This window comes from Aspergillus heteromorphus (genome assembly GCF_003184545.1).
Source record: "Aspergillus heteromorphus CBS 117.55 chromosome Unknown BO70scaffold_9, whole genome shotgun sequence".
Lineage (NCBI taxonomy): Eukaryota > Fungi > Ascomycota > Eurotiomycetes > Eurotiales > Aspergillaceae > Aspergillus > Aspergillus heteromorphus.
This window is the reverse complement of record NW_020290414.1, coordinates 162,161-175,733: the sequence shown is the minus strand read 5'-3', so window position 1 is coordinate 175,733 and position 13,573 is coordinate 162,161. Positions and strand designations below refer to the sequence as shown.

The following is a 13,573-nucleotide window of genomic DNA, read 5'->3' as shown; positions in this document are numbered from 1 at the left end:
CGGCGGATACATGGCACGGCGTAGATAAGTCACAGCATCAAGCGGCTGCTGAGCTTGGCTATTTCGGGTTGAATCCCCGCCTGGCCGCATACAAATGGAAGCCATCCCCCTCTTCCTGCTGCTGCTGCTGCTGCCGCTACTGCAACCTTTCTGCCCAGTCTCCCTCCCCCCAATCCATCCTCCCCTCCTACTCTCTCTGCCTTCTACTCTCCCGCTTCCATCCCCCAATGCCTCCACCCGTGTCCCAGTACTTTCTCCAGCGGTGGCACACCACCCCGCTGCCTCGCCTAATCGATGAGCTGGCCGAACTATGTCCTGACCGGCCCATGGTCTCCCTTCCCTGGGACAACGACCACCCGGTCAAGGGGTACCGGGACTACAGCATCGCCGAGTTTGCCGCCGCTGTGAACCGGGCAGCGTGGTGGATTGAGCTCCAGCTGGGACGAGCCCCGACTCCCTTCACCACTCTGCACTATGTAGCCCCCCAGGATCTCTCCTACTTCATCCTCACTCTCGCCGCAGTCAAAACCGGATACAAGGTAAGCCCTCCCTCTCATCCCCCACCATCCCACGCTTGCAACCTCCCTAACCACCTCCACAGACATTGACCTGCCACCCAAGTGCGGACGTGGACACCCACCTCTCGCTGATGGAACACACCGACTGCCACTTGCTGCTATACCCGCCGTGCCCCAACACCGCCGCCATCCGCAAAGTCAACAGCATTCGCGCCCTGAAGTCGGGCCTCACAGCCCTCGTCACCCCAACCCTAGACGACTGGCTCTCCTCCACCTCACCCCCCGTCTACCCCTTCCCCCACGATCTCGCCTCCATCCTCCACGACCCCTTCACCGTCATCCACAGCTCCGCCTCCACCGGGCCCGCCAAGCCCATCCTCTTCACCCACGCCACCGTCTGCCTGCAACCCCTGGGCTTCGGCAAAATCCGCGACCCCAGCCACGTCAACTACGAGCGATGGCGCGGACAGCGTGTCGGGGTGTTGACCCCCCTCTCCATCGCAGCGGGTCTCTTCCCCTTCCTCGCCATGAACTTCTGCTTCGACCTCACCCTGGTCCTCCCCGCCACCTCCGGCCCCATGAGCGCCACTCTCATGGACCACCTCCTCGTCCACGGCAACGTCAGCGCCTGTATCCTCGGCCCCAAAACCCTCCCCGACACCTGCGCAAACCCGACCTATCTCTCCAACCTCCGCCGCGTCCGCTACCTCGCCATCGTCGGCGCCCCCTGTCAGCCCTACCTCGCTCCCCTCATCACCGCCCACGCCCAAATCACCCACATCTACGGCTCCTCCGAGTCTGGGACCCTCCCCGCCGAAGTCCTCCCCGACCCGGACGACTGGGCATACCTGAAACTCAGCCCCGAGGTCCCTCACGAGTATCGTCCCGTCTGCCAGAGCTACCACGAACTCGTCCTCCTCCGTCGTCCGCACGGTGCCGCCCAGCCTGTCTTCGCGATGTTCCGTGACCAGGACGAGTATCCCATGGGCGATCTCTTCGCCCCCCATCCCACCAGGCCAGATTGCTGGCGGTACTGCGGCCGCCGGAACGATCTCATCGGATCCGAGCAAGGCCTCTTCCTCCCCAGAGATATGGAATGGGTGCTGGAAGCCCACCCCGCTGTTCGATGGGCATTGATCTGTGAAGAGAGACGCGGCGGTCTGGCCCTCTTGCTCGATCTGATACCTGACGCCTTGGAAAAGGGACATGCTCATGACGAGAATATCTGGGATACCCTCCTCCCGCTCATCGAAAGGGCAAACGCCCTTTGTCCTATCCCCGCCGCCATTCGTCGTGAATTGGTCCTTTTTACGGACTCGGTCCGCCCCCTGCCGTTGAGCGTGAAGGGGAATCCGCAGAGGGTTAGGTCTAGGGAACTTTATCGGGCGGATATTGAGCGGGTGTTTGGTTGTGCGGATAGGGAGGGGGGCGTGGGGATGCCGTTGCCGTCACCGTCGCCTTAGGCTGGGTGCTGCGGGGGGGGTGTTTGTGTTTATTTGTTGGTAGCTTCGGTTCAATTTAGGTTTGCATTCTTTTTTTTTTTTTTTTTTTTTTTTTTTTTTGGTTTTAGTGGTGTGGTAATGTGGTAGCGGGGATAGCTGTAAGCACTTTATTTATGGTTGATGAGGCTTTGGTGTGTGTTATTGTTTTTTTGGTTGGCTTTGCTGTTGTAGGTAGGTAGGTTGGTAGGTAGGTGGGTGGTTCCCTTCGTTCTTTCTGAGGGTTGTAAGCTCCCGAGGCATCGGGAAATAAACATAAACATTATTTTTAGTCAGTTTGATCAAGCCTGTATGTATGTCATAATGCTAACTCTCTGGGTCAAGGATCGTGTATATGTGAGTAGATACTTACAGGCGAGGAAGAAGACAGGAAACAGAAAAGGGGTTATGGATAGAGACTGGATCCGTCCACTGTACTTCTTAAAAAGCGCAGGGAGATGCCCACGTAACACGACTCCACCAGGAAACTGGCCCACTCATTAGAAACGACTTTCAGTTGAGGTAGGTAGTGGAATTTGTTGACATGTAAGACGGGTCGGATATCCATTAGCTGGTAGAGAAGTCCAACCTGAGTATGTTGGAAACTGGGGACAGCACACCGAAGATTTCATGTCCAATTTGATGGAGGGAAATATAACAACTCGCCCTCCTCTTCCATTTGTCTTTCTTTCACGAGAGAAATACCCGGGATCGGATCTGTTGACTGCTATCGCTTGACTTCTGTCCCGGGTTGGATCTAAAGCTCAGGCTCCCTTTTCCCACCCTCCTGTCATCTCAAGTCCCTCCGCATATTGCTATTTCTGACGGGAGCTTTGATCGTTCTTCAACTCTGCTTGCCCAACAATAATGGCCACAAAGGCGGAAGGCACGGAAAAGCGCGCACCAGCCGGTCGAGAAACTCGCCAAGCAACATAAGTCTCGGCCAACTGTCATCGGAGATGCGGCGAGAGGTCGAGGAAGCGCTACTCGCGAAAGACAGGTTGATCGGGTCCTCCGTGATAACGTACGTGGCTATATAACTCAACGAGTTCTTCCGAACTAATATTATATAGATATTACAAGAACCTTCGTCTCCTTTCGCGTGTATCCTCGACGAATCGTGGTAGTGTTCCCGAATAACAAAGCAGAGCTATCTGCCCATAGAGGATCAGCATAGTCTGGAAGCTGGGGATATTTATAAACAATTCTTTCAGTCCCTTCGATAACTATCAAACTTGTCTTGCCAAGAACCCAGGGAGCCAAGAAGTCAGTCGAAGGTTTCTCCCCCGCAATTCCACACACGGAGACTGAGCGGGGACGACAATCCTTATTTCCACCCTTCCATCCATCCATCCTCAACATCCTCAACATTCTACCCCACACGTCTGTCTCTACACAGTCACACACTCTCACGCTTCTTCCAGATCCTTGACCATGGCGATCGACCACACTGTCCTGTACGTCCCCGAAGACAAATTCCAAGAATGCCTCGCCTTCTACCTCGCAGCGCTCAAGCCGCTCCGTTATGAAATCCGCTATCGGATCAGCGAGCTCATCGTGGGCCTGGGGTCGGTGCATGATGACATCGGCAGTTACCGCAAGGCGGACTTTTGGGTCCTTGGGGCCAAAACCACCTCGGATTGTCCGGCCCACATTGCATTCACTTGTCACGGTATGCAACCGCCCCCCGGTTCCCCAGAGGTATGCAGACTAATTTATTGATTCTTTGCGGAAGACCATGCCACAGTTGACGCTTTCCATGCTGCCGGGATCCAGGCTGGGGGCAAGGATAACGGTGGCCCGGGCTTGCGACCGTCCTACCATGCCACTTACTATGGCGCCTTCGTGCTCGATCCCGCGGGAAATAACCTCGAGGCGGTGGATCATGGTCTGCGCTGAGGGTGGGGGTGGTGGGGAGAGGCGTTTGCTCTCTCATCGCATCGGATGATGAGCAATCGCGGCATTCAAAATACTGTGTATCTTATTGCTACCCAGTCTAACAATCAAGAGAAGGTTTTGAGTACTACCATTGTTATAGCAGGGGGGCGTGCGCGGATATAGAAGTAATTCCCTGTTATGATGATTTCCAAGGGGGCCAAAAAAGCCAGATTATATATATATATATATATATTTTGTATTCTCTAACTCTCCTATCTGCAGAGACCTGTCAGGAAGATCACCGTCCAATGTGCCGAAGAATGTTGCGGCTGTCCAATAGACCCATCCAGGTCCGCATTCCGAAGCAAGGCGCTATACGGAAGGGGAGGAGGGCTCCAAACCGCCCATCCGGACAAACCCCCCGCGACATTTCTCAAATAACCCGAATCAACACTCCAACCCCAATCTCATTCACCTGTAACCTCCACTCCGCTCTTCTCCACCCTCACCACGCATCCCAGACAATCTACATCCCGACCTCATCTACCCACCATCCAAATGCACCCACGACACATCCTCCCCTGGCTATCGTGGCCACTTCTCGCCGTCTGCGCGACACCCTCATCATCACCCTCCCCAGCCGCAAAAGTCACCCCCATCTACCAATTCCAAGGCTCCGGCACCTGGGCCGAAAACATCGCCATCCGCTCAACCGGCAACCTCCTCGTCACCCGCGTCGATGCCCCGGAGCTGTGGTCCGTCGACCCAATCGCAAAGACGGGGTCCCTGGTGCACCGATTCAACAACGCGACGGCGCTGATGGGCATCACGGAGATCTACCCCGACGTGTTTGCCGTGGCGGTGGGGAATGCCACCACCGCGGGCGATCCAGTCACGGGGTCGTGGGCTGTCTGGACGGTTGATACGACGGATACCCTCCAGGGGATAGATATCCAGGAGGTGGTAGCAATCCCTGAGGCTGTATGGCCGAACGGGCTCGGTCGGATAGATGACGCGCCTGGGGTGGTTCTGGTCGCCGATTGCGTGAAGGGGGTGGTGTGGAAGGTTGATCTTGCGAAACGCACGTACGCGGTGGCGCTAGAGGATTCGACGATGGCGCAGATGGATGTACTCGGGATCAATGGCGTGCATGGGTATAATGGGTCGGTGTATTATACCTCGACGGCGTTGAAGGCGCTCTTTCGGGTTCCCGTGGATGGGGAGGTTCGCGCCACGGGGCCGGTCGAGACGGTGGCGCAGGGGTTTGGGGTGGATGATTTTGCGATTGCCCCCGATGGAACCTTCTATGTTATGACGCATGCGGGGAATACGATCTTGAGAATGGGGAAGGATGGGGTGGTGGATACATTCGCTGGGGCGGCGGATAGTCTGGAGGTCGCGGGACCGACGGCGGGTCAGGTTACGGGCGATGGGAAGACGCTGTTTGTGGTTACCTGCGGGGGCTGTGGAAGAGATGCCCCGGATGTGACGGTGCCGGCGGGGGTTTTGGCGGTCGAGCTGGATCCTTCTATCTGAGAGGTTGTCGGAGTTGTAGGGTCAAATTGATTAGGGCTTGGGGGTAGTTCTTATTGCAGTTAGGCCTCTTAAATCACAATACAACAATGTTTAGAAGGAATGTCTATGTATTGTGACTGTAGTGGGTATAGACTGGGAAATTGTAATGTTTATCTTCGGTGTTAGATGAGTTAGGACTCTCAATCAACTACCTCCTTGCAAGCCCCTTTGCTTCAAAAGGTGATATCTCAGTGAATGCAAATCGAAACACCCCCCCCAAAGAAAAAATACAGACTGCCCAAAACCAGCAACACAATCAACACCACCTCAACTTCAACCTCAACCTCACCCATCAACCTCTCATTTCTCCGACTCACTCCCCCCATCCACCACCACCACCCCTCCTTCCCCCTCCTCACACTCCTCCACTCCATCAACCCGGCCCCCACAACCGACAAACACGCCATGCCCAGCGCCAAAAAGAACGTCTTCATAATCGCATCACTATACGCGCGAATCGCCTCCGTCAACGCCTCCCCCGAAAACACACTGCGGAAGTTACTCGCCCCGATACTCGCCACACTGCGTCCATCCCACCCGGGCATATCCGACACCCTCTCCGCCAGGTAATTCGCAAACAGCGTCTGCGCGACGGCCAGGAACACCGCGCCGCTGAGCTGGTTCGTGAACATCATTAGACATGCGCCGATGGGTACGTCTGCGCGCTCAAGACACGTCTGCACGGCGATGTTTGCCTGCGTGAATCCGAGGCCGAGCCCGATGCCGAAGAGGATCTGGTAGCCGATCCATTTGGCGGGCGGCGCGGTGGGGGAGAGAGTTGAGAGGAGGCCGACTGCGATGCTCATTATGATGGTGCAGCCGTACATGAAGGGGTTGTAGTATCCGAGGTGGGAGACCAGGATGCCGGACGTGATCACCGTCACGGTCATGGAGAGCACGAAGGGGAGGACCATGATGCCTGATTTTTCGGCGTTGACGTCCTTGATTACCTGGAACCAGAGCGGGAGGTAGTACAGGATCACGGTCATTCCGGCGGACATGCATGTTGTCCAGATCGTGCCGGCGAGGACGGAGCGTTGCTTGAAGATTCGTGGCGGGATGAGTGATTTCTCTTGGTTTCGGATCTCCAGGTAGATGAATGTGAGGAAGAGAATCCCGGATAGGATGAAGAGGAGGAGGATGCGCCAGTTGTTCCATGGGTAGGCCGATCCGCCCCATTCCAGGGCTAGGAGGAGACTCGTCACGCTGGGGATGAGGGCGAGATTTCCCAGGGGGTCGAGGAGGAGGAGCTGTTCTTTCAGACCCATGCCTCCGTTGCGCGGGGCAGGGGTGTTCAGGAGGAAGAAGATGGCTGCGAACGCTGCGCCCCCGAATGGCAGGTTGATGTAGAAGCACCAGCGCCAGGTGAGGCGGGTGGTGAAGACGCCTCCGAGAACTGGACCTAGAACGGAGGCCACCCCGAAGATGACGCCGTTGAGGCTCTGGAATATTGGCCTTAGTCGCAGGGGTAGCAGCAGCACGATGAGGACCGTATTTCCGGACGCAATCCCCCCGGTCCCCAGACCAGCAATCGCCCGGCCGCCGATCAGTGCGGCGGAGGAGGGTGCGGCACCGCAGACTGCAGAGCCGATCTCAAAGAGCAAGATGGAGCCCAGGACCACCCATTTGGCGGGATAGAAGGTGTAAATCCGGCCATATACCAGCTGGGAGGCAGCCGCGGCAAGCATAAAGGAACTTCCATACCATCCGATATCACCCAGGCTCTTGAACTCATCCGTGATACGAGGAATGGCTGCCGTCACGATCAGTTTATCCTGAAGCAGGGGGTTAGCTGCTAAGAATCTACAGAGAAGGCTGACCACGGACCAGAAAGATCAGAAACATTGAGGCATACAGTGCCGTCATGATCAGAATCACTTTCGCCAGCGACGGGTATTGCGTGGCTTCTGGGGGCGCTGCCCGCTCTTCTACCGTTTTTTCCGCCTCCGTCATGGCTGAATTTGCTTCTTTCTGGCTGAGGGGAAAAAAAAAAAAAAAAAAGTCAAAGAATTTGGGTACTAGGATAAGAACGAGGTCTGGACTGGGGTCAAGAGGTGGTGACTCGTGGGAACAAGGGATGTCTGATGAAGCAAGGGACAGGGTTAGGGGTGGTGCCGCATTCCAATGTCAAACACCACAACGGAAATGTCTCTGCCATATGCCCTTGATTCATCATCTCCATCAACTACCATCTCCGGTGGATCGTGATGCCAGATGCGCAGGCACGTTGTCGTCCTTAGCCCCGGGTGAGCGGGCAACGCAGCCCTAACGGGTGGCGTTTGATGGGCGCCATGACCACCAGACTTGGATCGTAGCCCATCGAACTTTTTACAGTTTTTCTAGTTCGGCCTTGCTTGCGTTACCTTGCAGGATGGCGTGGCAGTCTCAGACTGGTCGATATGCGCTGCTCCGTCGGGGGTCGTATTGGTGCCTGGGATCAATTATGCTGTCATATTCAGCATTTCCTTGAAGGATGCACTTCAGGTCAGATGAGGGAACGAACCCATGGACGGGTGTGGTTAGGGAACTACAACACTTGAAGTCAATTCAGGAGAATGAAGGGTTGTTGACAATTCTCCTATTCTTGGTGCGTTGTTGCGTGTTGGTTGAGGATTACGCATCAATGATTCTCCTTCAACCCAAAATCGCGGTAGCCACAACAACGACACCCATATTTGGGATTTATTATCTATCTATCTATCTATCCATCTATCTCCCATTCATGCTCCCCCAAGAAACTCAACAGTAGCTAGCTGTCCAAAAAGAAAACAGCAAAAAAAGATATGACAAGAGTGGGATTCGAACCCACGCCCCTTTCGAGACTAGGAATATTCCGAAGAACAGGAGATGATCAGGTGACCTGACCCTAGCGCCTTAGACCGCTCGGCCATCTTGCCGGTTGATGTGAAGTGCCCTGCACTCCTGTGACATGTCATAAGGAACATGTCCATTATGACGCCCTCTCCCTCACCATCCCCGCCACCACTCGTGCCCCCTCATATCCCTGCCCTTCCCTCTGCCCCTCGCTCTCCATCGCCATCGCCAACAACCCCCCACCACCCCCTCGCGATCCCCCTCCCCCCTCTCCTGACTCATCTTGAACTTCCCCTCCATCCGCTCCACCTCCACCTCTATGCCGACGATATTCCTCTTCAAGGCCCGGATATACCCCTCCGGCGCGTCGTCGAGCGTCCACGGCTCCGGCCGGCCGTTTTGCCCGTCGTGGTTCATGAGGGTGCGTTCGCAGTGCAGTGCGAGGTCTCGGAGTTGGGTGTCCAGGAATGCGGATGTCGCGTCGCAGGATGAGTCGTAGATGGTGGCGCGCCCGTAGACTTGCACGGCGGCGTAGTTCCAGGTTGGGGCTACTTTGCCGGTGGTTGGGGCGGTGGTCGTGTAGAATCTGGGCGTGATGTAGCTGTGGTGCGGGGAGGTGAAGAGGATGAGGATTTGGGTGGGGAGGGTTGGTGGGGATGGTGAGGTGGGGGGGAGGGATGAGAGGATCGCTTGGCATTGCGGGTTGGATTTGGCGATGTGTCCTCGGAGTTTGGGTTTGGGGGCGGAGGAGGAGGACGAGTTGTCGGTGGCGGTGGTGGTGGTGGTGGTGTCGACGTCCAGGAGCCAGGGGAGGTGAGTAGATTGCAGGAGTGGGTGGGTGGCGGAGGGGATGGCCGTGGTGAGGACGCCGAGGGGGTGCTGGCGGATGAAGGCGTGCAGGGTTTCCGGGTTGGAGTCGGTGTAGATTTCCTTGAGATACATGGTTGCGATGAGGTTGCGATTAGAGGAGGGGTGGAAGAGGATGGAAGCCTGGAAGATCGGGGGAAGGAGGAGGAGTAGTAATTAATATATGGGGGAGATTGGGAGATCCTGCAGGATTCTGGATTCTGGATGCCCGGATTCTGGAGATCCGAAGATTAGATCGCCGTGCGGGGTTGCGATAACCTAATTAATTAATTAATTGCATTTACTCCCGGGTCCCGGTTATATATATGTATCGGTTACTGTTAGGGTTTCGGGACTTCTGGAATTTATCGATGGGGTGTGGATTATGGCATTAGATGGGTATTAGTGGTAGGAAACTATGTACAAAGAATGTATGCTCATTATTGGCATTGGACCGGCCGTCCGCTGGAGGGTGTGGGTCGGGGTTCTGGGAACAGTGTCGGGGTCAATCATTTGCCGATACAGGTCTGATCGGAGTCTTTGCTCGTTGGGCGCTGCGATTGCGATTGGAAACAAAGACCGATGGTGGGGGTGGAAGCAGGGACCGGCATCTTACTGCCCGTCCGATGCCCAAAATGCCCACTGAGCGATGGTGCTTGTCGGCACTCGTGCACTTGTAAGTCTGGCGGTGATTGCAGATCTGAAAGCGCCTGGGTCATCGCTGCCTGATGGGAAGGCCAGCTGCAATAGGAAATCTGTAGATGTCCACGGGGCTTCGTGGGCAATTTTCGGTCGCATAGCTGAACAAGAGACCAAAGTGCGGAATGAATTGTCCCCCGGGAGTGTCCGGGGGCAAATGATAGCGAGAAAACTGCAAGACACGAAGCAAATGGCCTGGGATTGGTGGTAGTCCGGTACTGGTGTGGTGGATGGGACGCAAGTTCCAAATCAATCAAAGTCCACCCAAGCTGGGGGGGTTCAGCCACCCAGCGACCCTATCTCTGGCGTTGTCCACATATACTGCTAGTCGTCCTGGGTCTGCTTAAAAGAGCGCCAAATCTGGCGGAGACATGCATGTTCTTGGCCACCCTTCCCCCTCAGTTATACAGGCTATTCCTCTCCTGTCTGGCACTCAGGTTGCTGGATGCCGAATCGTACGCCGCTTCGTGGGTGACCTCGATCGTCGTATGCTGCAACACCACTCCCATCGGGGTCATCTCCAGCCCGCTCTTGCCGATCATCTCCTCGGTGGAATCGCTCCGACCACGGGCGATAGTCGTCGAGGTAGGTCCATTGCCATCGAGGCTGCCGCCATACTGGTGCGCGGCGGAGGTCTTGTTCCGTCGACTGGTCTTCTGGCTGCTGTTGACCCGGGCCTCGGGCTCCAGCACCACGCTGCGGCGACTGAGGGTGTACATGAGAGAGTCGCAGAGCCCGCACAGGGCCATGAACGAGCCGGCGAAGCAGAAGTACAGGACGCTCGGGGAGTTCCCGCCCGCGGAGGCCATTCGACCGGCGGCAAGGGGCAGCGTGAGGGAGATGTAGACGACGGGGTAGACCGCCATGTGGAAAATGACGCGCTTCAGTCGGTGCAGACTCTCCGCGTTGTGCTCGCCCAGGATGGACGATTCGGCGATCCTCTTGCGCAGCTGGACGAACATGATGGCGTAGAGAACGACGGTAAAGAATTCCGAGGCGAAAATCCAGAAATAGTGGGTCCACAGTCGCATGGTCTCGTACTTGGGGGTCATCCAGCACTATCGCGTCTCTTAGAAGGGAGCAGGGGAGGAATCAAGAGGGATGGCAAACTTACCCAGGCCACGGCGGGATACCACACGTACTTCCCGTGTACTGCGATCGGGATGATGGTCATGACGACCCCGAAGACCCAGAGGCCGATCACAATGGCAACGAAGGTCCGGTGTTCGATTTGGTAGCCCATGCTGACGTGAAGGAAGGTGTGGGCGGCGATCGCAAGCACAAATAGCCCACTCATCGGGTCACCTATCTGGAGCCAGACTCCCTGCAGGAAGCATGCGGGATCCGAGGCCCTCAGCGAGTTGGTCGCGATCCATCGGAGACTGATGATGAAGCCCAGACCCTGGATGGTGTCGGCCAGGACCAGGTTGAACATCAGCACGACATACTGGTTGTAACCAATGTACCGCTTGTAGTATCTCTTCCAGAAAATGAAACGGTAGGTAAAGAATGTGAGCAACGAAACAGTGCAAAGGAGAGACAGGGTGGCCAGGGCCGAGATGACGATCAGTCCTTTGGTCTGCAGACTCGGCAGGGGGCTCATGAGAGGCGTGCCTTCGTCGTCGGCATCACTCGAACGAGAGTGTAGGGTCTGGCTGCCCGGATACAGTTCAGCACCGAGCAGGGACTTGATCGCCAGGGACATCATGATGCCAGATGGAGGGGGGTGGCAGCCTTCTCGCAGACTCCCGCAGACGGGATTTGGCCAATATAACCATCGCACGAGCGACCCCCTGGGGTTGGGACCGTGGCATGGCAGTACTGTGGCTCGCCCAATCCCACTAAGGTCAGATTAGGGACTTCGCGTCAAGTGTCGATCTTCGGGGGGGAGGTAGTGGTGTGGACGAAACGATTCAGAGCAATACTGCAATTACCGGGGCGGGTTCGGGCATGTGCCGAAAGGAGTTATCACCATCCGTTATGAGTCGGGGCAGTCCCCCACCCCATGGCTAGCCTCATGGGCGGAGCGAATGGCATGCGACCGAGAACAGACCAAGCTTTATAGTCGCAATAATCCCCCCTCAAGACGGCCGAGTTCCAGCTTCTCAGGGAACCGGTACTTCCTAAAGGGGGGGAGTTGGCACATATCTGGCGAGAGCTCAAGTCCGGATATAACCCTAGGAGGCGCCACTGAAGCTTGTCGACGGCATGTAAATCCTCGTGCCGGGGGGGGGGGATTTCCAGGTGTCCACAGATGGTTCTGCAGCGAACGATTGAGTCCTCGTGGTAGCTGCATGCTATCTTGGGGATCGCAGTGCTCCGGTATCTTCCCGAGGAAACTGGGTGGCCGTCTGGGTATCGAACTTATCGGTGCCCCAAGAACCAGGATGAGTCTAGTTAGATGGTACAAAGTACGTACCTGGTGGCTGACAAGTAACAACCTTCGAACCTTGGCCATGTTGGCATGTCGACCAACCTGCCAACTCAGGAATAGTGCCATGACCGACCAAGGCCAACGACCTCGCGCTCCAGTTGCTAAGTATAACCCCGCTCTGGCTACAGTGCCTGGAGGAGAAGGGCCCACTTCGTGCTCCCACGCCAGTGGGAAGCCGGAGAGCGAGTCAGAGAGGGTGGCATTCGGGTTTCATAGTCAGTCACTAAGGGCAGGGAGCCGAGCTGGGTCGGCCTTTGCCTCCCGCGACCTGCCTATTTCTGCCTGCCTCGTGCCGCCGCCCGCCTGATCTTCGTATTTGGCGTGGAAGTAGGCTCGAAAATTCTGCAGGGCCAGGGTCCCCATTGTTTGAGGTGGGCTATTTTGTACTCTGCATTGTTTTCGCGTGGCTTGTGGCTGGTGGTGGCGATAAACAGCACTTATAACATTCACTTGCACGGAGTACACCGAATGTGAGTTTGGGGGGGTGATTTTTTTTATCCCTTCCCTCTTCTCTCTGCTTCTTCCCCTTGTTGCCTGGAGAACGTTACGGCGGATATCCGCAGTACATACGTAATCATGATACAGGAATGGTTTCGTTGGTTTTGGTATTTTTCTTTTTGCCCCTCTCACCGTTGATCTACGGGGAAGTACGGACTACTACTCCGTAATAATGAGCACGTGTGGCCATAAACGTACGGAGGACAGCTCAGGTAGATTGCGATCAAGAACCCCAGCATTGCTAGCAGCGAGACCGGTCGCACCAAAAGCAGCCAGCATTGACGTGCCTCGGTCCATGCGGTGGAGTTCCGGCAGCAGGAACTTGCCGAGCGCCTGAGACGGGACTCGCTGGCAGCAGCAGCCTGCCAGTGGGAGGGCGGGAGGATAAAGAAGCTTGAAAGCACGATGTGTCATGGTCTCTGGCTAGCGCTGTTGGTGTAAGACAGTGGAGATTGATCTCCAGGGGGAGGGGAAGGAAGAGAAGAGTCCAATACGCTTGCCCTTGTCGATCCACGGTAGCCACGATTGTGGTCCGGAGCAGTCGGGCCGGGCGACTGAGGACCTTCCCTCGATCTCGATGCTTGCAAGTCACAAGTCAGGACGAGCTGATGATCGTCTCATTGCCTTGTTGCCCTTCTGGATTGCTTTTGTCGAACTGACAGAGTTCTTCAGCCCTATGGGCGTGGAGTGCAGATGGAAATACATCATCACGCAGTGACACCCACCACCTGATGCATTCACTCCGCGGGCTCGCTTGGGGGATGTTAGGGCACTCCGTAGATGAGATGCTACCGCTCTTCCACCGCCAGCCAATATTGCAGCCTCGCAGCCTC

At 56.2% G+C, this 13,573-nt stretch overlaps 6 protein-coding genes and 1 non-coding gene across 7 annotated transcripts; 3 read left to right on the top strand and 4 right to left on the bottom strand.

Moving 5' to 3' along the window:
• Window positions 1-69: 69 nt before the first annotated feature.
• On the top strand, window positions 70-1,981 carry BO70DRAFT_428399 (acetyl-CoA synthetase-like protein; the record flags this gene model as incomplete). Its single annotated transcript, XM_025547969.1, has 2 exons — window positions 70-539; window positions 602-1,981. Exons 1-2 carry the CDS (start codon window positions 228-230, stop codon window positions 1,979-1,981), a joined length of 1,692 nt encoding a protein of 563 aa, XP_025400137.1. The 5' UTR covers window positions 70-227.
• A 1,259-nt stretch (window positions 1,982-3,240) lies between these two features.
• On the top strand, window positions 3,241-4,009 carry BO70DRAFT_428398 (VOC family protein). Its single transcript, XM_025547968.1, has 2 exons — window positions 3,241-3,668; window positions 3,732-4,009. Exons 1-2 carry the CDS (start codon window positions 3,431-3,433, stop codon window positions 3,893-3,895), a joined length of 402 nt encoding a protein of 133 aa, XP_025400136.1. The 5' UTR covers window positions 3,241-3,430; the 3' UTR covers window positions 3,896-4,009.
• A 128-nt stretch (window positions 4,010-4,137) lies between these two features.
• BO70DRAFT_378957 (uncharacterized protein) lies at window positions 4,138-5,410 on the top strand (the record flags this gene model as incomplete). The annotated part of the gene is made up of 1 exon (XM_025545302.1): window positions 4,138-5,410. The coding sequence occupies exon 1, from the start codon at window positions 4,433-4,435 to the stop codon at window positions 5,408-5,410; it is 978 nt and encodes a 325-aa protein (XP_025400135.1). The 5' UTR covers window positions 4,138-4,432.
• Window positions 5,411-5,637: 227 nt separating this feature from the next.
• BO70DRAFT_423833 (MDR family MFS transporter) lies at window positions 5,638-7,402 on the bottom strand (the record flags this gene model as incomplete). The annotated part of the gene is made up of 2 exons (XM_025547601.1): window positions 5,638-7,224; window positions 7,277-7,402. The coding sequence occupies 2 exons, from the start codon at window positions 7,400-7,402 to the stop codon at window positions 5,638-5,640; spliced, it is 1,713 nt and encodes a 570-aa protein (XP_025400134.1).
• Window positions 7,403-8,148: 746 nt separating this feature from the next.
• Window positions 8,149-9,205, bottom strand: BO70DRAFT_428396 (FMN-binding negative transcriptional regulator; the record flags this gene model as incomplete). The annotated part of the gene is made up of 2 exons (XM_025547967.1): window positions 8,149-8,371; window positions 8,507-9,205. 2 exons carry the CDS (start codon window positions 9,203-9,205, stop codon window positions 8,324-8,326), a joined length of 747 nt encoding a protein of 248 aa, XP_025400133.1. The 3' UTR covers window positions 8,149-8,323.
• Window positions 8,234-8,346, bottom strand: BO70DRAFT_t124. The gene has a single exon. It is a non-coding gene; the product is annotated as a tRNA-Leu (tRNA).
• Window positions 9,206-9,997: 792 nt separating the features above from the next.
• Window positions 9,998-11,677, bottom strand: BO70DRAFT_228099 (uncharacterized protein). The gene is made up of 2 exons (XM_025538768.1): window positions 10,923-11,677; window positions 9,998-10,866 (listed from the first exon to the last, which is right to left on the bottom strand). Exons 1-2 carry the CDS (start codon window positions 11,514-11,516, stop codon window positions 10,207-10,209), a joined length of 1,254 nt encoding a protein of 417 aa, XP_025400132.1. The 5' UTR covers window positions 11,517-11,677; the 3' UTR covers window positions 9,998-10,206.
• Window positions 11,678-13,573: the final 1,896 nt, after the last annotated feature.